The sequence below is a fragment of the Oncorhynchus mykiss genome, chromosome 8 (assembly GCF_013265735.2).
Source record: "Oncorhynchus mykiss isolate Arlee chromosome 8, USDA_OmykA_1.1, whole genome shotgun sequence".
NCBI classification, from domain to species: domain Eukaryota; kingdom Metazoa; phylum Chordata; class Actinopteri; order Salmoniformes; family Salmonidae; genus Oncorhynchus; species Oncorhynchus mykiss.
The window spans coordinates 12,164,343-12,188,993 of NC_048572.1; the positions used below are offsets into that span (position 1 = coordinate 12,164,343).

General features: G+C 44.3%; 1 protein-coding gene across 10 annotated transcripts; it reads left to right on the plus strand.

The window, feature by feature from the left end:
* The first annotated feature begins 148 nt into the window (after positions 1-148).
* Positions 149-23,646, plus strand: pum2 (pumilio RNA binding family member 2). Of its 10 annotated transcripts, none has more exons than XM_036984499.1 (23): positions 149-313; positions 1,840-2,194; positions 2,923-2,991; positions 3,135-3,240; positions 7,699-7,886; positions 8,126-8,298; positions 8,564-8,879; positions 11,713-11,806; positions 12,438-12,545; positions 12,724-12,860; positions 13,047-13,167; positions 14,144-14,311; positions 14,639-14,929; positions 15,118-15,345; positions 15,692-15,959; positions 16,267-16,396; positions 18,564-18,698; positions 19,129-19,266; positions 19,903-20,028; positions 20,365-20,436; positions 21,628-21,749; positions 22,051-22,243; positions 22,760-23,646. In XM_036984499.1, exons 2-23 carry the CDS (start codon positions 1,853-1,855, stop codon positions 22,889-22,891), a joined length of 3,657 nt encoding a protein of 1,218 aa, XP_036840394.1. In that variant the 5' UTR covers positions 149-313; positions 1,840-1,852; the 3' UTR covers positions 22,892-23,646.
* Positions 23,647-24,651: the final 1,005 nt, after the last annotated feature.

The following is a 24,651-nucleotide window of genomic DNA, read 5'->3' on the forward strand; positions in this document are numbered from 1 at the left end:
TTTTATTGATACGGATAAATCATGCATATGCTATCACATGTCAACAATTGAGAATTTATGAGTGGGTATTATTTTATATTGTATTATAATTGCAAATAGCGGGTTTAATTGACGTACTATGCGCGGGTCTATTTAACGTACAATATGCATAATAGGCTGCAGGGAGGGCACTAGCGTGATATAGTCAAACTCCTATATATTGCATGTTCAATCCCAAATCATTAAAACACCGATCTCCACGGATACAAAACAATATACATTTATACCCCTGACATTTTGTACAAGCATCGCTCTTCTACCGAAAAGACAGCGCGTGAGTATCTTCTAAATGTCTATAATGCGATGTTGTACTTATTCTCACTATTTTAAACGTGGATTATTGCCGTGGTCGTTGAGAATTTCCCCCTTTTGTTTAGCGGGTAAGGCCCCTCTGGAACTTGGAGGGGGGCCATGTTGTTAGTGAGTGTGTAGTTACCCAGCAGCAATGGTGTTTTGTTAATGCAGCTCACCAGACGGCATTTGTATGGTTCGCTCGGTTAAAAACGTTTGATTACAACTGTTCAGCGGCGTGTGAACAACGGAGAGCTATGTTTTTATTGTATGCACTTATTTAACTACAATAGCTAGCTAGTAATTTTTGGGTGGTATTTTATTTATTTTTATTATCAAACTGAAAAGGTAAGAGGCCTTCCTTAATCTGCCTAGCTAGCCATGGTAGCATCAACAAATCTAGTTATCTGACTAGCTAGTTAAATTAGTTCATTTAACAAATTCAACATTGACGCTGGATTTACAGGTGAACTGTTAACGCTAGCTAGCTAGCTAGCTAACTTGGCTTCTGTCAGTATAGCTAGCTAACTAACGTCAGGTAGCTAACCGCTAATGATAGCTAGCTAACGTTGTTCACGAACGGTTGTTTTTCCAGTGAACTAGCCCGTTGTCCGGAACAGAGAAATTGTTAACTATCTCTATGTTATGTTGCCAGGAAACGTACGTTGGCGAATGTATACATTTCGCATGATAACTAACATTCAGACAAGTTTTTTTTTTTTAAACTAGCCAAACTAATCCACAGTACAGTACGTTAACTAGCTAGCTACATGCTGCCTGTAATATGTCGAAACACACACCCGACACCGAAGAGTTGAGCACTCGGTGGGCAGACATTCATTGTTCGATTGGCTACGCTAACAAGTTATTTAGCAAGCTAGCTAATTTAGCTAGCTTGGAGAGCTAGTTAACGTTATCCATCTAACGTTACCTAACATTGTTTTGATTATTATCAAGAGATTGGTTTCCACTATCTATAGCTAGCTAGTTAATTTTGACCATGTTAGCGATCGATGTTACCTATTATGGCTAAGAAGGCCAAATTGCGTATTACACGGACTTTCGGACACTGAATATTTATTAGTTTGTTAGCTAGCTAGCAACGAGCTCAAGTTTATTAATGTAATAGCTAGCCACTTAATAAGTTAACTAGCAAGCTAGGTAACCAAGTCAAAGGAAGGGCAGACAACGTCCCCAGAGAAGATTGTTACCTTAGATTGACACTAGCTGCTAGTGCTTTATGCTGAAGTTCTACAGACCTTTCAGTGTGTCAATTTACAAATGTTATTGTAACTTATGAAACAAAGCAAGGAAACTCTCTGTTGGGGACCAAAGAAAGACTGTGTATATGTTGGTTCAATAAGCATTGAAGGGATTCCTAATAAATACAAATACATTCGATATCAGAAACCTCAGGTTAGTGTATGTACATGATGTTTGATAAGTGCTATCCATATGCAATGTAAAGCAACTCTACTCACACATGTTCTGTTATTTCCCCCTCCACAGGTTTCCCCGTGGAATGAGCGTTCCATGCAGCATCCTAGGTATGAATGACGTGGCCTGGCAGGAGACACGAGGCGGGATGCTGCACACAAACGGTGCTCCTGAAGCCGGGGGCGTCAGAGTTCACGGAGGGGGATCCCTGGCTGCCATGGGGGTTGCAGGTCAGGGTCCCGGAGGGCCACACCGTCTGCAGGGACCCAACCCCATCCCAGGTACCCCACAGCCTCCACTAAGTGGGCGCTCTCAGGATGATGCCACAGTGGGCTACTTCTTCCAGAGGCAGCCTGGGGAGCAGCTGGGAGGTTGCACCTCCAGCAAGCACCGTTGGCCCACTGGAGACGGCAACCACGTTGACCAGGTACAATGGTTTTGCCAGAGCCAAACTACTTGGCTACAAGCTTCCTGTTTGATAATAAAATATTTGAATGAAGCAGATCTTCTACTTTCTAGAAACTACTTTACCACAAGAGACCCTTGCCGTTTCAGTCCAGAGCATGACATAAATTGCACCAGCCAAAGATTTCCCACTCTTTAGAAAGCTACACTTGCTTCTGTTTCATATAAATCATTCAACAAATATTCATTGTAGCAAGCATTAGCCTGTCAAATATCCTAGTGGTTCATTCTAATGGCTTGTTAAACTAATTTTCAAAGTTGCACGTGAAAGTTTGAAGGATTATGTTCCATTCCCAGTAAACACCTAGCCTGTTGACGACAACAACAACTGACTTGGGAAGTATGTGTCTGTGTAAAGAGGGAGGGAGGGGGGGGGTCTCTGTCAGTGATCTCTATCTAAGGATATAATTCAGATTTGTAACTCATCCTATGCTTTAACAACCCATACAGTAGTAGGATTTGTATTACTTTTTAGTGAACATGGTAATTTATTTAGACTCATAAGTCTTTGTTGTATAGGACAACCTTGTAAGTGTGGCTGGAGTTTGCATCAATTTGTGTTGTATCAATTTGTGTTCCTCCAATTTCAATATGATGTCCAGAACTAGCTTACCATGAATGAGGATACCATTTTTGCCAGGTTGAATTGTGTATGTGCTCTGACTGAAGCCACATTATTATTTTTTTCAGGTTCGAACTGTGGATGAGATGAACTATGGTTTTCAAGCCCTTGCTTTGGAGTCCAGGGGCATGGGTGAGGTAGGTTGAGATCCACCACAACATCTCACATTTCTTCCCTTTAAAACTAGGATAGATTCTGTGCTACATCTTCCATTGAAGTTTCCCACGGTGACCCAGAATGTCGAGAATGTCCAAGTAGCCATTTTGCCTTCTCTTTACAGCTCCTGCCAGCAAAAAAACTGTGGGATTCGGATGACTTGTCCAAGGATGGAAGGAAAGGGATGCTCCTTGGAGAGGAATGGCGGGAGAATGCTTGGGGATCTTCTCGTGAGTGGTTTTCTATGCCTCTGCTTGTTTGTCTGTTTGATTTACCCTCGGGGCTTTTTGAGAACCAATTTTATTTTTATCAACCCCTTGGCTCCCCCATATGCATACATTCTTAGAGGCACTATGCAGAAATTGCACCACAATTTCCTGGCTGCTAAAATTCTAATAGTTATCATCATTTCTCTTTTTATGTGACAAAACAGTATACTGTAGTGTAGAGCAAGGTTCCTCAACTTTCGCCGGTTGATTTACCCCCCCCCCCCCCCCAGGTTTTCTGAGCACAAACAAAAATCTCTATATAGATATATAGTGTGTGTGGAATTTTCACTGTTGGACATAAAATACTGTTAAATGTTTTTTTTTTTAAACACCAGGAAATCAGCTCCAAGTGATTTTTAATTCAAGAAATCTGTTCCCAAGTATTACCCACGCTTAATAAAGAGATATGACATGATCATATACAAATGTAAGCAAGGTTGAGATTGTTTTAGTCAAATATATCTGTTTGTGCTTCTTGTGGTCAATTTGCAGTCTACAAATGATTTGTAATTATGTTCTGACCATCTGCTCAAGAGAGAAATTGGGCTGCGGCTGAATCTAGTTCATTATTCCTGGTGTAGAGCATCATTGTACCATCTAAACTGCTGTAAAATATATTTTTTGAAGCTGGTGTACAAAACCGTAAGTGAAAAAGACGCAAAAGCAAAACTTAAGAGCGGAAGCATAGAAATGGCAAACATTGACCAGATCTACCGCTTCTTAGTCCCGCTTTCAATGAGAATGACAGATCTATAACACGCATACCTATGTGAATTTGGTCAGAGTCACCCAAAAAGTGACATTTCAGCTTTAACCTCTTGGATGTAATGTCTGTTTAGGGGATCTGCATGGTACTGGTTCCGACTGATATTTTTGTGGACACTATATCAAATTGGCTGGTTCCTACTGACACCATAGTATATTTGAGCCGGTGTGAAGTAGGATGTGAAATCTGAAACCACTTGAAGCTGGGATAGCCCTCCTACCATTTCTTTTGCTCTTCGACTGTCCAACTCCTGGCTGAACCCTATGTCACAAGCACTGGCAAAGCACATGTCTGCAATCCTTACATCATAGCACAGCAGGAGAGCGTGGCTTCATCGCTGTAGTACATTGAGATCGATTTATAGCCATTAATCTCAAAATTCACAGATACATTTTTTTTAAGCATTGTTTGTTTGTCAGACATATGAGATGAAAGGCTAGTTCCTAACAAGTTCAGGTAGCCACGCTACGGCTCTGTGAGACATGAACAGCGACATTTTGATCAAAAGACCTTCAGAAAATATGCCCCCCAAAATTCTAACATTAAACATACAAATATGAATTTTACAGTTATAAGGAAGGTGAAATCTTATAGTTGGTCACTTTATTATTTGGTTATCCTACACTGAACAAAAATATAAATGCAACATGCAAAAAGGAAGAATTTTACTAAGTTACAGTTCATATAAGGAAATCAGTCAATTGAAATTAATTCGTTAGGCCCTAATCTAAGGATTTCACATGACTGGGGAATACGGGGAATACAGACAATGCATCCGTTAGTCACATACCTTAAAAAGAATATGAGCGTGGATCAGAAGCGGTCAGTATCTGGTGTCACCACCATTTGCCTCATGCAGTGCGACACAACTCCTTTGCATACTTGGGGCTGTGCATTGGCATGTTGAAACATGAGGTGATGGCGGTGGATGACTGGCACGACAATGGGCCTCATGATTTCGTATCTCTGCATTCAAATTGTCCCAATTTTGTTAATTATCCTTGGCCTATGCCTGCCCATACCATAGTCCCACCGCCACCATGGGGCACTCCGTTCACAACGTTGACATCAGTAAACCACTCGCCCAGACGACAAAATACAGGTGGTCTGTGGTTATGAGACCTGTTGGATGTACTTCCAAATTCTCTAAAACTAAGTTGGAGGCGGCTTATAGTAGAGAAATTAACATTCAATTATCTGGCAACAGCTCTGGTAGACATTCCTGCAGGAAGCAAGCATCTGCCCGGTACAGTTGAAATCGGGTTTCATCTGTGAAGAGCACACTTCTCCATTGTGGCAATCAAAGGTGAGCATTTGCCCACTGACGTCTGTTACGACGCCGCTCTGCAGTCAGGTTAAGACCCTGGTGAGGACGACAAGCATGCAGATGAGCTTGCCTAATATTCTTCAGTTGTGCCAACCCATAGTTTCATCAGCTGTCCGGGGGACTGGTCTCAGGCGATCCTTCAGGTGAATAAGCAAGATGTGGAGGTCCTGGGCTGGCGTGGTCACACGTGGTCTGCGGTTGTGAGGCCGGTTGGACATACTGCCAAATTCTCTAAAACGACATGGGAGACGGCTTGTGGTAGAGAAATGAACATTATATTATCTGGCAACAGCTCTGGTGGACATTCCTGTAATCAGCATGCCAATTTTACACTCCCTCAAAGCTGGGACTGACGTTGTGTGACAACTTCACATTTTAGAGTGGCCTTTTATTTTCCCCAGCACATGGTGCACCTGTGAAATGATCATGCTGTTTAATTAGCTTGATATGTTGATATGCCACACCTGTCAGGTGGGTGGATGGATTGTCCTGGCAAAGGAGAAATGCTCACTAACGGGCATGTAAGCAAATATGTGCACAAATGTTGAGAGAGAATAAGCTTTTTGTCATGCAACTCGGGACCAACTGTTTACATGTTGCATTTTATTTTTAAAAAGCATACTAGTCATTTCAAATTTTAATAGTTAGAGAATACGAAAATATTATAATAAAAATAATATATTTGTATGAAACTGAGACATAAACAAAACAAGTTCCACAGAAATTTAATAATGTGTCCCTGGACAAAGGGAGGGGGGGGGGGGGTCAAAAGTAACAGTCCGTATCTGGTGTGGCCACCAGCTGCATTAAGTACTGCAGTGCATCTCCTCATGAACTGCACCAAAGTTGGCAGTTCTTGCTGTGAGATGTTACCCCACTCTTCCACCAAGGCACCTGCATGTTCCCGGACATTTCTGGGGGGAATGGCCCTAGCCCTCACCCTCCGATCCAACAGGTTCAAGACGTGCTCAATGGGATTGAGATCCGGCAGCAACGTCGCCTATGCGCACAAACCCACCGTCGCTGGACCAGACAGGACTGGCAAAAAGTGCTCTTTGACGAGTCGCGGTTTTGTCTCACCAGGGGGGATGGTCAGATTCGCGTTTATCATCGAAGGAATGAGCGTTACACCGAGGCCTGTACTCTGGAGCGGGATCGAGGTGGAGGGTCCGTCACGGTCTGGGGAAGTGTCACAGCATCATCGGACTGCGTTTGTTGAGATTGCCTGCCATGACAACGCTGTGGTTACAGGGGAGACATCCTCCTCCCTCATGTGGTACCCTTCCTGCATGCTCATCCTGACATGACCCTCCAGCATGACAATGCCACCAGCCATACAGCTCGTTCTGTGCGTGATTTCCTGCAAGACAGGAATGTCAGTGTTCTGCCATGGCCAACGAAGAGCACTTTTTGCCAGTCCTGTCTGGTCCAGCGCCGGTGGGTTTGTGCCTATAGGTGACGTTGTTGATGGTGAGGACCTTCCTTACAACAGGCCTATGAGCCCTCAGTCCAGCCTCTCTCAGCCTATTGCGAACAGTCTGAGCACTGATGGAGGGATCGTGCGTTCCTGGTGTAACTTGGGCAGTTGTTGTTGCCATCCTGTACCTGTCCCGCAGGTGTGATGTTCAGATGTACCGATCCTGTGCAGGTGTTACACGTGGTCTGCCACTGCGAGGACGATCAGCTGTTTGTCCTGTCTCCCTATAGCGCTGTCTTAGGCGTCTTACTGTACGGACATTGCAATTTATTGCCCTGGCCACATCTGCAGTCCTCATGCCTAAGGCACCTTGCAGCATGCCTAAGGCACATTCACGCAGATGAGCAGGGACCCTGGGCATCTTTCTTTTGGTGTTTTTCAGAGTCAGTAGACAGGCCTCTTTAGGGGTCTAAGTTTTCATAACTGTGATCTTATTTGCCTACCGTCTGTAAGCTGTTCGTGGCTTAACGAGCAACGTGCATGTTCATGAATTTATGGTTCATTGAACAAGCATGGAAACAGTGTTTAAACCCTTTACAATGAAGATCTGTTTAGTTATTTGGATTTTTACAAATTCTTAGACAGGGCCCTGAAAAAAGGATATTATTTTTTGCTGAGTTATTGTTTATGGCCCTCTCGTGATGAATAATTACTTTTGGGGATTACTTTTAGTTACGTAGAGATAATACATAGTTGAACTGGTACCATGAAGACCATGCCAATAGCTTTTTAAAAATGTTTTTTAAATCTGCTGAAACTCCTATTCTTTGAGAAGGGTTGTCTCTGCATTGACCCAGGACAATCTCCATGTCTCACCTTCCTGGCTGTCTATTATTTTCCTCTGAGCAGATCACTCTGTGTCCCAACCAATCATGGTGCAGCGACGACCCGGACAGGGTTTCCATGGGAACGGCGACGCCAACTCCGTGCTCTCCCCTCGCTCCGAGGGCGGAGGCCTGGGCGTGAGCATGGTGGAGTACGTCCTGAGCTCCTCCCCCGGGGACAAGATGGATGGCCGCTACAGGAACGGTGGCTACGTAAGTCTTTCTGCCAAGGTCTCTTTCGCTCTCTGCCCTTTACGCCAATCCACTCAGAACCAACAGAAGATCTACATCGGCTTCAGTAGTGATACAAAAATTGTCAGGTCTAGAGTTATTCCAGAAATCCAACATCAAATTCTTATTGCTTAGGGCCTAGCCTCTTGTTCTCTGATGGAGCGTTGCGTCTGTTTGGAGGAACAAGCCTTCTGAATGTTTGATTTATTTTTGCTTTGTAGGGCGGCGGGGACGCTGACCCGGACGGGAGGGAGAAAGGTAACGCCCAAGACCAGACGTCTCCGTTTGAAGAGGACAAGAGCCCAGAAATGAAAGTGGGAGAGGAGAGTGATGCGGCCAAGGCCAATGGGAGAGGCCTGCTCAATGGCATGGACAGAGACTGCAAAGACTTCAAGTATGGGCCATTTTTAGTGGTTATTGGGGGGTGAATGGGGGGCCATGAAATTATCATTGAGATATTTTATTTACCAATCCGTCACCGCACATAGAGACCTTTTTGAAAAATGAAAGTTATTTGAATTATGCCGATTAGACATTTTAATCCTTTTGCTTCAAAGAGAAACCGATCTTGTAAGGCAGACTTTGCAGGGAGATAGTTGTGAACAAAGCCTCAAAGACCATATCGTCACATGTACTGCTCCCGTCGCCCCCCCCTCCAGTCCCACCCCAGGAAGTCGCCAGGCCTCCCCCACCGAGGCGGTGGAGAGGATGGGCCCTGGCCAGGCCGGACTGGAGATGATGGTCCAGCACCAGCAGCACCAGCATCAGCAACACCACCTCCAGCACCAGACCATGCAGCCCCAGAGCAAACCCCAGCAGCAGGAGGACTTCCAGAGCCAGGAGGCCCAGAACATGGGCAACATGGAGCAGCAGCAGGGTGTGGAGTCACTCCAGTTCGACTACGCCGGCAACCAGATCCAGGTAGACTCCTCCGGCACCCCCGTCGGCCTGTTTGACTACAACTCCCAGCAGCAGGTGGGTTGAACCAAGAAGTAGTAACGAGGGACTACATTTCTCTCTAGTGCATAGGTTGATGTAAACCTGCCACTTTTTGGTGATATGAGCTGTTTTGATCTCCAATAGACCTGGAGATCTGAAGGAACAATGTTTTTTGGGTGGGTGGGGGTCTGTGTCCTATCAATCATTGACTGAGCACAGAAAGTTAAATGTGTTGAACTTATTAGAAAATAAGTTATATTGCAGTTTCTCACAATTCATGAACATGTTAGGGTTTGTTTCTTCTTCATCCTTGTCAATCATTGGTTCATTGATGAAATTAGCATTATGACTATCTTTAATTAAATCATTCAAAAACCTTTAATGCAATTGTTGACAAACAGGAACATAGCACACATGTTTCTGAGTAAGTTCTGCATCAAACAAAAGGTCTCAAGTTGTTTTATTAAACTGAAGTCCCGCCTTAGTGATGTCACTGACTACGTCATTACCTTTTTACTCCTGAGACCAAAGCCCTGCATCCACAGCTATACAAACATAAGAGTTTCAGTGTTTATCTCAAAGCTAGGCAATAAATGTCCCCTCCCCAAAGTTGATTTATTGTGGAATGTCTGAGTAGTCTCTTATCTTCCACACTCCCCTGCAGAGTTCTGTCTGTCACACATTATAAGAGAGCGAGCAAACAACTGTGGAACAATTATAAAACTATATAATGAATATATATATATATATATATATATATATATATATTGTTAATCTGTAGTCAAGGACCCTATAAATGTGAGGGAGGGGTCTTATAACCCCTCTCCTTCTATTAATAAAACATAAGCATAATCAATTATTCTAATACATCAAACATTTTGGTACAACCCTTTTCATGACCCCTTGGTGAACCCGACAAACAACGCATCAGTGATTCTTATTTCCTGCAACTTTCTGAAGTACTGCCTGTTTCTGTGCACCTCTGTGTTGTGTAGCCAGTTAGCATGACTTTAATGTCTGCATAACCTAGTGGCTTTCCCCCAAAAAAACTTCCCAATTAAATGTTGACTGCAAAGTAGGTCTACCTTACAGAATGATATCATAAGGATTTCTATCAATCGATTTGCAAACACCGCTGCAGAAACACTGCTAGCCGAACACAACTCTCTTCCTGGTGTGCAATGTTTTTGTTTTTTTAACTTTTATTTAACCAGGTAGGCTAGTTTAGAAGTTCTCATTTGCAATTGCGACCTGGCCAAGATAAATCAAACCATCACAACACTGAAGTGTAGGAGGTCTCCAATTTTTTTAATGGACTGGATCTTTATATATACACACCACTTGGGTCCTGTTTCAGTAATAATGTTATCAGACCTTCTTGTTGCTTGTCTGATAATCTACCATCTATATACGAGTGATTAAAACGTGCTAATAATGGTCCTTTTGAGTATATCAAAAGTTTTTTTTTGATATGCCATCCAGCCCTGGAGTTTTCCCATCCTTAAAGGCCCCAATTGCATCAAGTAGTTCCTCCTCTGTAATTTGTCCTTCACATTAGTCTTTCTGTACAGATGTTAATTTTACAATATTATTAGGGGGAAAATCCATACAATTAGTTTCAGTTAGTGGAGATGGAGGAGCCTGAAACACAAACATATTCTTAAAGTACTTTACTTCCTCTTTCAAAATATAATTTGGTGAATCATGCACGACTCCATCATTTGTTTTTTCCCCATATTCCTTCCAGTTCGCTTGATTTTTATAATATATTACACTGGATCTTTCTGGAATAACTTCCTCCATTTCTTTTTGTTTTTCCTCTAACTTATTCTGTGCCTCTATGCTATTGTTTTTATTGCTATCTAACTGTAAATGTTAGTTCTTCAATTTCCTTTATTAATATGGACTCTTTTGATCTAAATTGCTTTTGTTTTATAGATGAGTAGTGAATTGCATGGCCTCTAAAGGCACACTTAAAAGTGTCCCATACAATAAGGGGATTGGCTGTACCTATGTTACGTCTGAAAGTCAGTTATAAATTATTCTGTCCTAGTTCTAAACAATTTATCATCTAGTAGGCTTTGATTAAATTGCCAATATCCTCGCCCACGTGGAAATTCTGTAAGAGTAATATATATGTAAATTATGTGATGATCCGACCGCATTCTGTCCCCATCAACACTTTTTAAACTTTTGGTGCCAGAGAGAATGGTATAAGAAAGTAGTCAAGACGACTAGCTTGATTAAGCCTCCGCCAAGTATATCTCACTAGGTCAGGGTATTTAAGTCTCCATATATCCACTAATTCCAATATATCCATGACATTCATGATTTCCTTAAGTGCCTGAGGGTGATTTCCTTTACGGCCCATAGAGGTATTTAAGACCGTATTTAAAATCTCCCACCATAATAATACAGTCTAGTGTTAAATTCTTATATTTTCAAAGAAGCCTGGATCATCATTATTCGGACCGTATAGGTTAATAAGCCATGTCTGTTTATTGTCCAATAACATATTTAAAATAATCCATCTACCTTGAGGATCTGCTTCTTGAACATGCTTTTAATGAGTGACAGATCTATAGTTCACTTTTCTTTGTGTCGACTCTTCCAAAAAGTTACGTACTGTAGCTTTAAACCCAGACCAAAGAGTCCAACACCCCCCCCCCCCCCCCCCCCCCCCAACCCCAGGACAATAAAGTTTATTGTGGTTTGGATAGTTAGGAATATTGAGATTGATCAAATGTGTATAATTTTAAATGCAAGTAGTTTGTCACCTTTTTGGGTCCTTACCAGTTCGCTTCCCTGTCCCTGAGAGTAGTGGAAGCTTGGGTATTAATGTGTCTAACTTGTTCTGTTTGTTGTCCAGTTGTTCCAGAGGTCCAACCATCTGACTGTCCAGCAGCTCACTGCTGCCCAGCAGCAACAGTATGCCCTGGCTGCTGCCCAGCAACAACACCTTGGTAAGTTCTAGATGTTCTACCCTGGCTGCTGCCCAGCAACAACACCTTGGTAGGTTCTAGATGTTCTACCCTGGCTGCTGCCCAGCAACAACACCTTGGTAGGTTCTAGATGTTCTACCCTGGCTGCTGCCCAGCAACAACACCTTGGTAGGTTCTAGATTTTCTACCCTGGCTGCTGCCCAGCAACAACACCTTGGTAGGTTCTAGATGTTCTACCCTGGCTGCTGCCCAGCAACAACACATTGGTAGGTTCTAGATGTTCTACCCTGGCTGCTGCCCAGCAACAACACCTTGGTAGGTTCTAGATGTTCTACCCTGGCTGCTGCCCAGCAACAATACAAGCACCCCCTGAATTATGATTGTAGTTTTGATTACTATATACAGTAATGTACTGTGGATTTATTCATTATTTGGCTCCGAACTGCACACACGCATATTTGTGCCAGATTGGGTAGTATTACCTTTTATTGGTGTAGTATTCCGTCTGAATGTTTTGTACGTAAAAATGTCCTGAATGCCATACTTAAAAATATATATAAAACAAAAATGTAATTGTGGTTTTGACGGCAATTTGATATCGGATGATGTGTTATTCGATTTGGACACACTGCTAACTGGAGGTTTTCTTCAGCCGGCCTTGCTCCCGCGTTCGTGCCAAACCCATACATCATCAACACTGGACCCCCCGGAACCGACCCTTACACCGCTGCAGGACTGGCCGCAGCAGCTACACTTGCCGGTTAGCACACACACACACACACACACAAACTGTATTCATACATAGCACCTCTTTCACTCTGAGTGGGTACTGTCATCAAAAGCTGCTTTACTGCTTCGTGAGTGTATAATCTTCTGTATTGAATTGCAAGTTCATACCACAGGTTTGGTAGTAGTAACTGAGGACTCCCTTCCCTTAGGGCCTACAGTGGTTCCTCCCCAGTACTATGGTGTTCCTTGGGGCGTGTACCCTGCCAACCTCTTCCAGCAACAGGCTGCCAGTCACAACGCTAACCAGCAGGGATCCAATCAAGGACCGGGGCCAGGACAGCAACAGGTAGGCATTTCACCAATTAACAGCAGCTAACTAGATAATTAATTTAAGGGTTAAGCGTTATAGCCAAAGGTGTATTGGAAGTGACCATGATTTATCTTGTACATTTTCCCTCAGATGACTCAAGTCATTTTAAGTTCGGTTGTGGTGTAACCCCTTGATCTTCTCTCTCCCTCTCTCTCTCTCCAGGTGATGCGCCCCGGGAACAACCAGCGCCCTCTCACCCCTGGTCAGGGCCAACAGAGCCAGCAGGAGTCTCTGGCAGCAGCTGCCGCTGCCAACCCTGCCCTCGCCTACGCTGGTATGCCAGGTCAGTGACTGAGTAGTGTTAGTTGAGCACACACAGGTTTTTACCTACATTTACAAATGACCTCGACTAACCGGTGCCCCCGCACATTGACTCTGTACCTGTACCCCCTGGTATATAGCCTCCACATTGACTCTGTACCTGTACCCCCTGGTATATAGCCTCCACATTGACTCTGTACCTGTACCCCCTGGTATATAGCCTCCACATTGACTCTGTACCTGTACCCCCTGGTATATAGCCTCCACATTGACTCTGTACCTGTACCCCCTGGTATATAGCATTGCTATTGTTATTTTACTGATGCTCTTTATTTATTTGTTGTTTTTCTTTATTGCGTTGTTGGTTAAGGGCTTGTAAATAAGCATTTCACTGTAAGGTTGTATTCGGCGCGTGTGTATTCGGCGCGTGTGTATTCGGCGCAAATAAAATTTGATTTGAACACTACTGAGCCAAACCAAGCTCTACTGAGCAGGCCTGGTTTAGCAGCCACATAATTGCAGGAACAAAGGACAATGTCAAAAGAGGATATCCGAGCAGGCAGCGTTTGGTTTGGGTCGGTGCGGTGCGGTAGTGTGAAAAGTACAACACAGCCAGTCGTGTACAGGTCTGGAGTTTACCCAAGGGGTGAGAGGTGAAGAGTAGCATGTGAATATATTATACTGGCTCTCAGCATTATGTGCATCTATGCCACTCTTGAAGCCTTCCAAGGCATGTTGAGGTTTCCCTTTAGCCCCTTCTAACAGGCTTAACAGGTCTGTGTAGTGCTTTAGTTGGGGGGGGGGGTGTAATTTGATATGAAAGCTTGTCTCATATTCCCTCTGGAATACGTTTGTGTACATACTCTTTCAAACTGCCTTTCCCTTCTGATTCTGGTGCAGTAAGATAACACGTCTTCAGCCCTTTCGTAGACCACACGCAACTTCATAGACCAAACACACACTTGCCAGGCTGGTTTTCACAGTGTGTTTCCCCTCAGTTTGTCTGTCTCCTGCCCACCCAGGTTACCAGATGCTGGCCCCCGCCGCTTACTACGACCAGAACGGAACCCTGGTGATGGCCCCTGGGGCCCGCGGAGGTCTGGGAGGGCCCGTCCGCCTGGTCCAAACCCCGCTCCTCATCAACCCACAGGCCGCAGCGCAAGCTGGTGAGTACCACGGGTTGTCTGGCCCAGTGTTCTCCTAATGTTTGTGGGAAATTGTGTTTTGGGAGGCGGCTTAGCAGCTAGTGGAATGAGTGCCATGTTGATAGTGTGAACACAATATTACTGTACTTTGCTTGTGAAAGTTGAGCAAGGCTTTATAATCGAATCTCAATCTTACAATGATGTGGATGAATTGCTCATACCAACAGGGCTATCCAGCAGTTTTAATAGTGCTCACCCCACCCCATGTCTACTCCAAATAGGCACCACACTGAACCGTGGTGACCTGGTTTTTCTTTCCATCCCTCTTTCTCCCCTCTGTCTATATAGCGGCTGCGGCGTCAGCGTCCGGCTCAGGCAACAACATGTCAGGCCCCCAGCCCAACGGCCTGTACCGCTCCATGTCCCAACCCCAGCAGCAGCCCCAGCAGCAGCAGAACCAGGGCTTACCCTCCAGCTCCTTCTACGGCTCTGGGTCGGTGCCGGCCAGCTCCCAGAGCAGCTCCCTGTTCTCCCACACCTCCCAGGCTCCACCGCCCACCTCGTCTCTAGGATTCAGCGGTGCCGGCGGCTCACTGGGCGTGGGACTGGGCTCGGCGCTCGGAGGCTTCGGCTCCTCAGGTTAGTGGAGAAGGAACCTTCAGGTTCATTGTTCATATGGCAAAAAGCATACATAAGATGTGATGTCATGCACTCTTGACAATTAATTGCATTTTCCAAAGATTCTGTACCCCACCTCTTTGGATGCCCTGCTGTCCTCTTTTTCTCTCCCGTCTCCTTATTTCCCCGTCTTCATCTCTCTCCCATAGTGTCGAGCTCCACCAGCAGCAGTGTCTCTCGCCGGGACTCCCTGCTGGCCAACTCGGACCTGTACAAGCGTGGAGGTGGTAGCAGCCTCACCCCCATTGGTCAGCCCTTCTACAACAGCCTGGGCTACTCCTCGCCCAGTCCCATTGGCCTAACACCGGGCCACTCCCCCCTCACACCCCCACCCTCTCTGCCCTCCTCTCACGGCTCCTCCTCCAGCCTTCACCTGGGTAAGACCAGGTGTAATAAATGCGTTGGAGAGCATAGACATGAACATAAGATGAGCAGGCAGATAGAAAACTTCATGCAGTGATACACAATTAAGTTTTGTCGCCACCCTGTCAGTCACTCTTCAAAAGATGAAATGGTTTTGCACCGTATGGAGATCTCTCTCTCTCACATATAATCTGTCTAGTTCACTGTACTCAACACCACTCTAAGTGGATGGCTAGACACGCATAGAAATAGTGACCAGAGGGGGAATTCCCATTCAAGCTACGTACTGAGGGTCGAAATTCTATCTCTATGGCAACACCCCCTCATCCTTTGTTTCCTCCCGGTATTCCCGACCTCCAGGCGGGCTGACGAACGGCAGCGGGCGCTACATCTCGGCGGCGCCCGGCGCGGAGGCCAAGTACCGCAGTGCGGGGGGCACCTCCAGCCTGTTCAGCTCCAGCAGCCAGCTGTTCCCGCCGTCTCGGCCCCGCTACAGCCGCTCAGACGTCATGCCCAGCGGGCGCAGCCGCCTGCTGGAGGACTTCCGCAACAACCGCTTCCCCAACCTGCAGCTGCGTGACTTGCCCGGCCACATGGTGGAGTTCTCCCAGGACCAGCACGGCTCCAGGTGGGTGACGAAAAGATGCACGGCTGAATGGACACAGTCGCTCACATACTATGAGCTCGTTTTCTCACACCACACACACACACACGAAGTCTCTCTCACGTACACAAGCTCACTCACATAAAATGAACATGCATTTTCTCACGCCGCATGCACACACAGTGGTACACAGACTCACACAACCTCTGCTGCATAATGCCCTCCAATCATGCTGTTGAAAAACAACACTTATCACTGTAATGCTCAGGTTGCTCTTAACTCCTCTTCCACCTTTTCTTTCTCTTGCTTCCCCCCCCCTCCCTGTGTCCAGGTTCATCCAACAGAAGCTGGAGAGGGCCACCCCAGCAGAGAGACAGATGGTGTTTGGGGAGATCCTGCAAGCAGCCTACCAGCTGATGACAGACGTGTTTGGCAACTACGTCATCCAGAAGTTCTTTGAGGTGGGAACTGTGGTCAAAGTTGTCGGGTTAGATTCAATGCCACTCTGGATACTTGTGATATCATTGGCTCATACCATACCAACTAGAGGTCGACCGATTATGATTTTTCAACGCCAATACCGATTATTGGAGGACCAAAAAAAGCCGATACCGATTTAATCGGCCAATATTTTGGGGATTATTATTAGATTTTATTTTTTTTGTAATAATGACAAATACAACAATACTGAATGAACACTTATTTTAACTTTAATATAATACATCAATAAAAATCTATTTAGCCTCAAATAAATAATGAAACGTGTTCAATTTGGTTTAAATAATGCAAAAACAAAGTGTTGGAGAAGAAAGTAAAAGTGCAATATGTGCCATGTAAGAAAGCTAACGTTTCAGTTCCTTGCTCAGAACATGAGAACATATGAAAGCTGGTGGTTCCTTTTAACATGAGACTTCAATATTCCAAGGTAAGAGGTTTTAGGTTGTAGTTCATATAGTATTTATAGGACTATTTCTCTCTACACACATTTGTATTTCATATACCTATGACTATTGGTTGTTCTTATAGGCACTTTAGTAATGCCAGTGTAACAGTATAGCTTCCGAACTGAGAACACATCGACAACAGCCACCCTCGAAGCATCGTTACCCATCGCTCCATAAAATATGCGGCCCTTGCAGAGCAAGGGGAACAACTACTCAAATCAATTCACATTTATTTATATAGCCCTTCTTACATCAGCTGCTTTCTCAGTGCTGTACAGAAACCCAGCCTAAAGCCCCAAACAGCAAGCAATGCAGGTGTAGAACCAAGTCTCAGAGCGAGTGACGTTTGAAACGCTATTAGCGCGCACCCCGCTAACTAGCTAGCCATTTCACATTGGTTACACCAGCGAAGAGCTGCTGGCAAAACGCACAAAAGTGCTGTTTGAATGAATGCTTACGAGCCTGCTGCTGCCTACCACCGCTCAGTCAGACTGCTCTATCAAATCATAGACTTAATTGTAACATAACACACAGAAATGCCAGCCTTTGGTCATTTAATATGGTCGAATCCGGAAACTATCATTTCGAAAACAAAACGTTTATTATTTCAGTGAAATACGGAACCGTTCGGTATTTTATCTAACGGGTGGCATCCCTAAGTCTAAATATTCCTGTTACATTGTACAACCTTCAATGTTATAATTACGTAAAAATGTGGGCAAATGAGTTCGCAACTAGCCAGGCGGCACAAACTGTTGCATATACAACGACTCTGCGTGCAATGAACGCAAGAGAAGTGACACAATTTCACCTGGTTAATATTGCCTGCTAACCTGGATTTATTTTAGCTACATATGCAGGTTTAAAAATCTATACTTCTGCGTATTGATTTTAAGAAAAGGCATTGATGTTTATGGAGAGGTACACATTGGAGCAAGGACAGTCCTTTTTCATGAATATGCACCGCATCGATTAAATGCAATGCAGGACACGCTAGATAAACTAGTAATATCATCAACCATGTGTAGTTAACTAGTGATTATGATTGGTTGATTGTTTTTTTATAAGATAAGTTTAATGCTAGCTAGCAACTTACCTTGGCTTACTGCGTTCGCGTAACAGGCAGGCTCCTCGTGGAGTGCAATGAGAGGCAGGTGGTTAGAGCGTTGGACTAGTTAACTGTAAGGTTGCAAGATTTAATCCCCCGAGCTGACAAGGTAAAAATCTGTGGTTCTGCCCCTGAACAAGGCAGTTAACCCACCGTTCCTAGGCTGTCATTGAAAATAAGAATGTGTTCTTAACGGACTTGCCTTGTTAAATAAAGGTGTAAAAAGAAATTGTCCAAAAATACTGATTTCCGATTGTTATGAACTTGAAATCGGCCCCAATTAATCTGCCATTCCGATTAATTGGTCTACCTCCAAATCCAACTGTTAGTGTGCTTTCAACCAGCACGTGTCTGATAATTTGATTTTTACTAGCACCGATATTGCAGCTTGTGGCTTACTTTTTCAGGTTCAATATTAATCGTGTATTATCTTAACCGTACAATAAGTGTATCCCACTAAAGTAGTTATCTGGATAAGAGCATTTTGTTTTAAATTACTGGACATTATATAATGCAAACAATCAAAACGAACAAACTTTCAAGTCGCTGTCATTGAAGTATTGTTTGTCTCTGCAGTTTGGCAGTGCGGATCAGAAGCTGGCTCTGGCCACGCGTATCCGCGGCCACGTGCTGCCCCTGGCCCTGCAGATGTACGGCTGCCGGGTCATCCAGAAGGCCCTGGAGTCTATCTCCTCTGACCAGCAGGTAATTGTAAGTGGGATCTTCACTTCTCATTAGATTTATTTTATTGCTTCTAGGATGCATCCCAAATGGCATCCTATTCCCTTTTCTAGTGCACTACTTTTGACCATGACGTAGCCCTAGGGTTATCAGTTGCTGTCTTCTGATAAGTTCTGATAAGACTCTCCGGTAAGCATGGTGGATGGATAGAAACCTGTGTAATATGATCCTGTGACCTTTTCAGTCCACTTTGAAAAGCCTTAAGCTTCTTTGAAATTGCCCTTGACATTAAGGACTATGGTAGAAATTAGATTGTTATCAATGAGCCATTAGAAGGAAGAGAATGGATGTATGTACCGTAGAAGCAGAATAATAGAATGACTCAATTTCTATGGGAATGACCCATAGAATGGATAGATGGATGGATAGATGACTCCTCTTCCTCTATCCCCTTCCTCAGAGTGACATCGTACGAGAACTGGACGGCCACGTGCTGAAGTGTGTGAAGGATCAGAACGGGAACCATGTGGTGCAGAAGTGTATCGAGTGTGTCCAGCCCCAGGCCCTGCAGTTCATCATCGACGCCTTCCAGGGCCAGGTGAGAGCCCATTCAATAGGGCATGCAATGGGAAAAACATTTTGTAACAGAAAATGAGAGATTCTGTTGGCAACAATTTGTTTGTTTTTTTGCTGACGTTTACTGACACGGCCATATTCAATGGGTGTTGTGCGTTTGTAAATTCATTAGTAATTCTGTGCGCTGGCACACTCAGACGAGAGTGCTCTGAAATCAGAGTACATAGCCAGAGTGAATTTACAAACGCACCCGTAGTTATAGGTGTAGCTAGGCTCGTGTTCAGCAGGGCACTCCGCAGCAACACTTTTTACAACTGGAAATGAAAATCTGTTCTTTTTGGACCAGCTCCAATAACAGTACCTGCCCGTTTCAGAAAAATCTTAATCTGTTGAAAATTGACCCAGACGCACAGTAGAAATGTTTTCTCCTTAGGATTCAATGTATGGACTGGCCCTTTTCAAGTGATTTTTGTTTTTTTAATTGAACAAATCTTCATATCGACATTGAGTGCCAGTTAATGACAACATACTCTACGCTTTAATCAATGTTCTGCTTAATTCCATTTATCTGAAGCGTTACTTTATTTTGCACTTATCTAGACCTGAGGGATCCTGCCACCCATTTTGTTGAGGTGTGCTGTCTGTCTCTTCCCTGCAGGTGTTTGTGCTGTCCACCCACCCTTACGGCTGCAGGGTGATTCAGAGGATCCTGGAGCACTGCACCCAGGAGCAGACCCTGCCCATCCTGGAGGAGCTGCACCAGCACTCTGAGCAGCTCGGCCAGGTAAGTGCAGCCAGTTAAGCCCCTGGTCTCCTCATAACTAGCCCCAAGTCACCCAGATACAGACAATGTGATAAGCTTTGTGTGTGTGTTGTAGTTCTTGTGACGTTTTCATTGTTAGTGTTGCTGTGTAGCCTGGGTTGTGTCTGATTTCTCTTTGGACAAGTCCCGGCAGTCCCTCCCTGTTTCAGTAGGTTTTCTTCCCTTTGGTGCCTAACGAACATGACTGTGAGCCCTGTCAGTTAATGATAGATAAGGATAAGTGTATGAATGCTGTCAATGATTTCTACCTCTGACCTATGTTAATTTTACCCCCTCCCCCCCACTTATTCCATCTAGAAATATCAAGGCGTTTCATTGGAGATGACACCCAAAACATATTATACAGTGTCCAGCGACGCACTGTTTAAGGTCAGAGCAATTCGCCTCCCTCCCACGCGGACGTTGTCCTCGTGTCACCTCCCTCCCCTCTCTCTCTTTCTCTCTCAACAACCAGTGTGCTTTAACACAGTACAGGCCTTTTTACCGTCACTAAACTCTCTATCCCTCTTTTGCAGGCCTCTTTCCTCCTCTAAACTCAGAGCACGCCTCTTCCTCCCTCGCCACTTTTTTTTTTCTCCTTTGCTTCTAAACAATCTGTTCTGTCACGTAGAGGATACACAGCACCCCACTTCTCGGCTCTCTCTGTTTAGATAATCCCTCTCTTAGGTCACGGGCGCCTCCTGATTCTTCCTCTTTCCCCCTCCCTCCTGCTCTATTCTCTTCCTTCTCTAATGTTTATTCCTCACTGCTTGGTAGAAAGACTCCCTAAGTCGACAGCATTTGTTTTGCCACAATTTGGACCCCCCCTCCCCCAACATTGACATGGATTGTCTGATAGGCTTTGAACTCAATTGTGGGTTCTTGGAACTTAGGGGTAAAGTCCATCAGACCATGTAGAGCAATTATGCCAAATGATGGGGGAGGTTTGTAAATCAAATAGGGAGGGGGGGCATTTTTCCCCCCCAAGAAACCAGGACAAAACATGTACTTAAAAAATATATATATGTTGACTTTATATTTGACATTTGTATCTTAAAGCATTAGTGAGAAATAATGAATTGAAGTTGTAACATTTTGGCATTATCTGTTTTCGTGAGGAATTGTCATCATTTAAGATTGTCAAATGTTGGCACTATTGATGTTATTATCTGGTCAGGTGAGTTTCAGTGTCTGTCTTCCTGCACAGGTTTAGGTGTATTGGGTTGTTTTCCCTCACAACCATAACGGTTTTATCAGCCATCCCTGAAGGGACAAAGCTGCAGCTGTTTGCTCGTGGACCTGTATAGGCCTGTGTCCCATACGAATCACTAGCCTCTCTCTGGTCTTTTGACCTTAATCTGTGGTAATGATGTGGTGCTATTGATACAATTCTGCGGGGTTGTCATGATCGATTTCTGTCAAAAGAAAATCTGTCTCAACTGTCTGTAAATGATTGAATCCATAGTGGGGGTGAACTAAATGCCGTTACAAGATTATGTAATTGATTGTTTTCCTTTGTGGGGAATGGGAAACGTGATCCCAAACACGCTCACTGTCTTCTGTTTCCATCGCCCTCTGCAGGATCAGTACGGCAACTACGTCATCCAGCACGTCCTGGAGCACGGCAGACCCGAAGATAAGAGCAAAATTGTGGCAGAGGTCCGCGGAAAAGTGCTCCTCCTGAGCCAGCACAAATTTGCAAGGTAAGGCAAAACCCTTTCGTTCTCCCATTACTAATCACAGGGCTGTCTTCATTTTATATACAGTTTCATAGCTGGTGGGAGTGAGATCCATAGAGATGTGCTTTCCCTTTATTTCATTCCAGCCATTACAATGAGGCCATTTTTAAAGTGACACTAGCCTCCACTGAGTGAGACGAGTCACATTCTGAGACTTCTAGGGGTGGTTTTCAATGTAGATTCTCCAGTGAGTTGGTTTTTAGTTCAGGACTAGGCTGACTGTGTCCAGGACACCGGCCCATGTAGCCTCTCGTCTCTCCTTCAGTAACGTGGTGGAGAAGTGCGTGATCCACTCGTCCCGTGCCGAGCGGGCCCTGCTGATTGACGAGGTGTGCTGCCAGAAGGACGGCCCCCACAGCGCCCTGTACACCATGATGAAGGACCAGTATGCCAACTACGTGGTGCAGCGGATGATCGACATGGCCGAGCCCGCCCAGCGCAAGATCATCATGCACAAGGTGGGTTGTCATATACAATCGTCTCTGAGGTGAATTCATTAGTGCAATACGTTTCACAACGGGAAACATTTTGCTACGAAAATGTGTGTTTCTCATTGGAGAAGTTCAGGTTAGTCCCGTTTTGGCCTGTTTGCTTGGCTTTGGTTCCTAGTGAGCACATCCCACGTCTCCTATTACCTGTTCATTTAAATCAGAATAGTTTAAGCCAGGTTAATTTATTGTCATACAACCAAAGGTTGGTGATTTTGGGTACAACATGGTTAGGATACTCTGAAGTTGTTCTAATTGTTAGCCATAGGAGTCTCTCCTAATCACGTGCTCTGTGAAGTCCAGTATTATGTGGAATGTTGACCAGACTGCTCTCCCATCATTTTTTATGTTTTAGCATCCTTCAATGGCAGACTTTTTAAGTGGAAGGCAGACTGCTTTGTTTTTAAAACGAGAACAACTTTTAAACTTCATTGGTCCAGTCCCACCAAAAATTGTATAATTAATCTTTGCTCTCTGCTCCCCCAGATTCGGCCCCACATCGCCACCCTGCGCAAGTACACCTACGGCAAGCACATCTTGGCCAAGCTAGAGAAATACTACATGAAGAGTAGCTCTGACCTGGGGCCCATCGGAGGGCCCACCAACGGCCTCATGTAGTCCTGCCTTCTGTGTCCACTGACTAAAGGCCAGAGTAGGAGCTGCCCCCCTCACCTTATTTCTAGTTATGTAAAGAGGTGCTCCTGAGCCATCAGGGCTGACCTTTGACACCCTCTGAATTACCAAAAAGATTTAAACGTCACCTGTGAAATGCTGTGACATCTGACCCCTGCCACTCTAATGCTACCCTCAGCGCTTGTGGCCACCATGGAGGGTAGCAGACAGTTTTGCAGGCAATCTCTTGGGTAAAGCACAGCCCCCCCCCCCCACACACAATTTGTTTATGATGTAACTGGCTGGTTTTTCTTATATAATCCTGTACATTTAGTTTTTTTACCTTGTAAATTCTCTGTAGAAAAAAAAAAAGAACCGCATTTGCTGATAATGTACAATTCTTACAATTACACCAGCAAGTGACTTTATAAGGACGAACTTGAGTGATCCTTTTAAACAATTTTTCATTTGTTTTTGTACCCAGACTTACTACTACTATCAGCTGTTATAATTAACTTTCTACTACCACAAAATGATCCCAATGCCAAAGCAGCTGATGGATCCATTTCTTCTTCTTGCACTGCATAGTATGGATAGATTATGAAACCCATCTGTCCCACTGACGATTACTATGTCTCTCGTGCCAATGAGTTAGTCATCCACTGGTCTCTACTTGAACACCTACAATGCTTTGTGCTTCATTTTTAGTGGAGTGTCATCCACTTGCCGGCTTGTGATCGCCTCGATTTAAAAAAAAAAAAGCCTCTGTTTTTCCACAGACTGGCCTACACTCTCTATATCTCTCTCTCTCTCACACTGTTTGCTTGATTTGACTAGTCGGCTCCGGGCGACAAATGGCATGGGTATTCAACAGTGATTCCACTAAATCCCACCTATACGGTCTTCTTCTTTTCTCGCAGATCATTCAATGGCTGCTTGGGCTTACAGCAGACACGGGTAGCGTGGACGTTTTATTCTCTTTCAGAAGCAGAGCACAAGGTTGGCTTGTATAGTGGAAGTGTAACTTGGTTGTAATCTTTACAGTAAATGACCGGGGCGTGTGTGGGTGGGGGGTAAGCATAGGCATGCTGTAACAGGTTTTTAATAACTTGACTGATTTCTTTATCATGTTTTGTGGAACATCTATTTGTCTTGTAGTTTTGAGATGAACACTGCCCTAGAAGCGGTATCTTTATGTACTGAATATTCATCTCTTGCGTAGAAATAGTTTAGCAAAAATGTATAGCATCTTTGTGTATGAGTAAATATTAAATGGTTGCTTTTTTGGCTAGGGGGCTTGGGGTAAGAGTTTTTATTTAATTTTTTTTTTGAAGTGGCTCATCCCAAGTATGTAAAGCGGAGGGTAGAATTGGGAATGAAATTAGGAAAAATAGCAGGATGGTTTTATGCGAGACCGACCGTCATGAGGTTGTTTTAATTTAGTTATTCCTAATTTAAATTTTTCTTCTGGTCTGAATATTCAAGTGAATTAGGTGGGGTGAGTAGTGGGGCCATCTAAAAAGCTATACAACTCCTCTGTGACGCTAGTAGTAATGGCTTTTGCTTCATATGAATAATTGTAGAATACATGTAGTATATGTGCAGTTGATAAGTGTGTAAGTTTAATTGACAAAAGTCTAGTTGTGGTGTTTGACAGGCCTTGATAAATTGGTAGTGATGCTTTTTTATTTTGTCTGTACAGTTGTACATTTGTAAACGTTGATGCTGTAAATGGATGTCTTTTACACTTTTGGGGGAAAAAATTG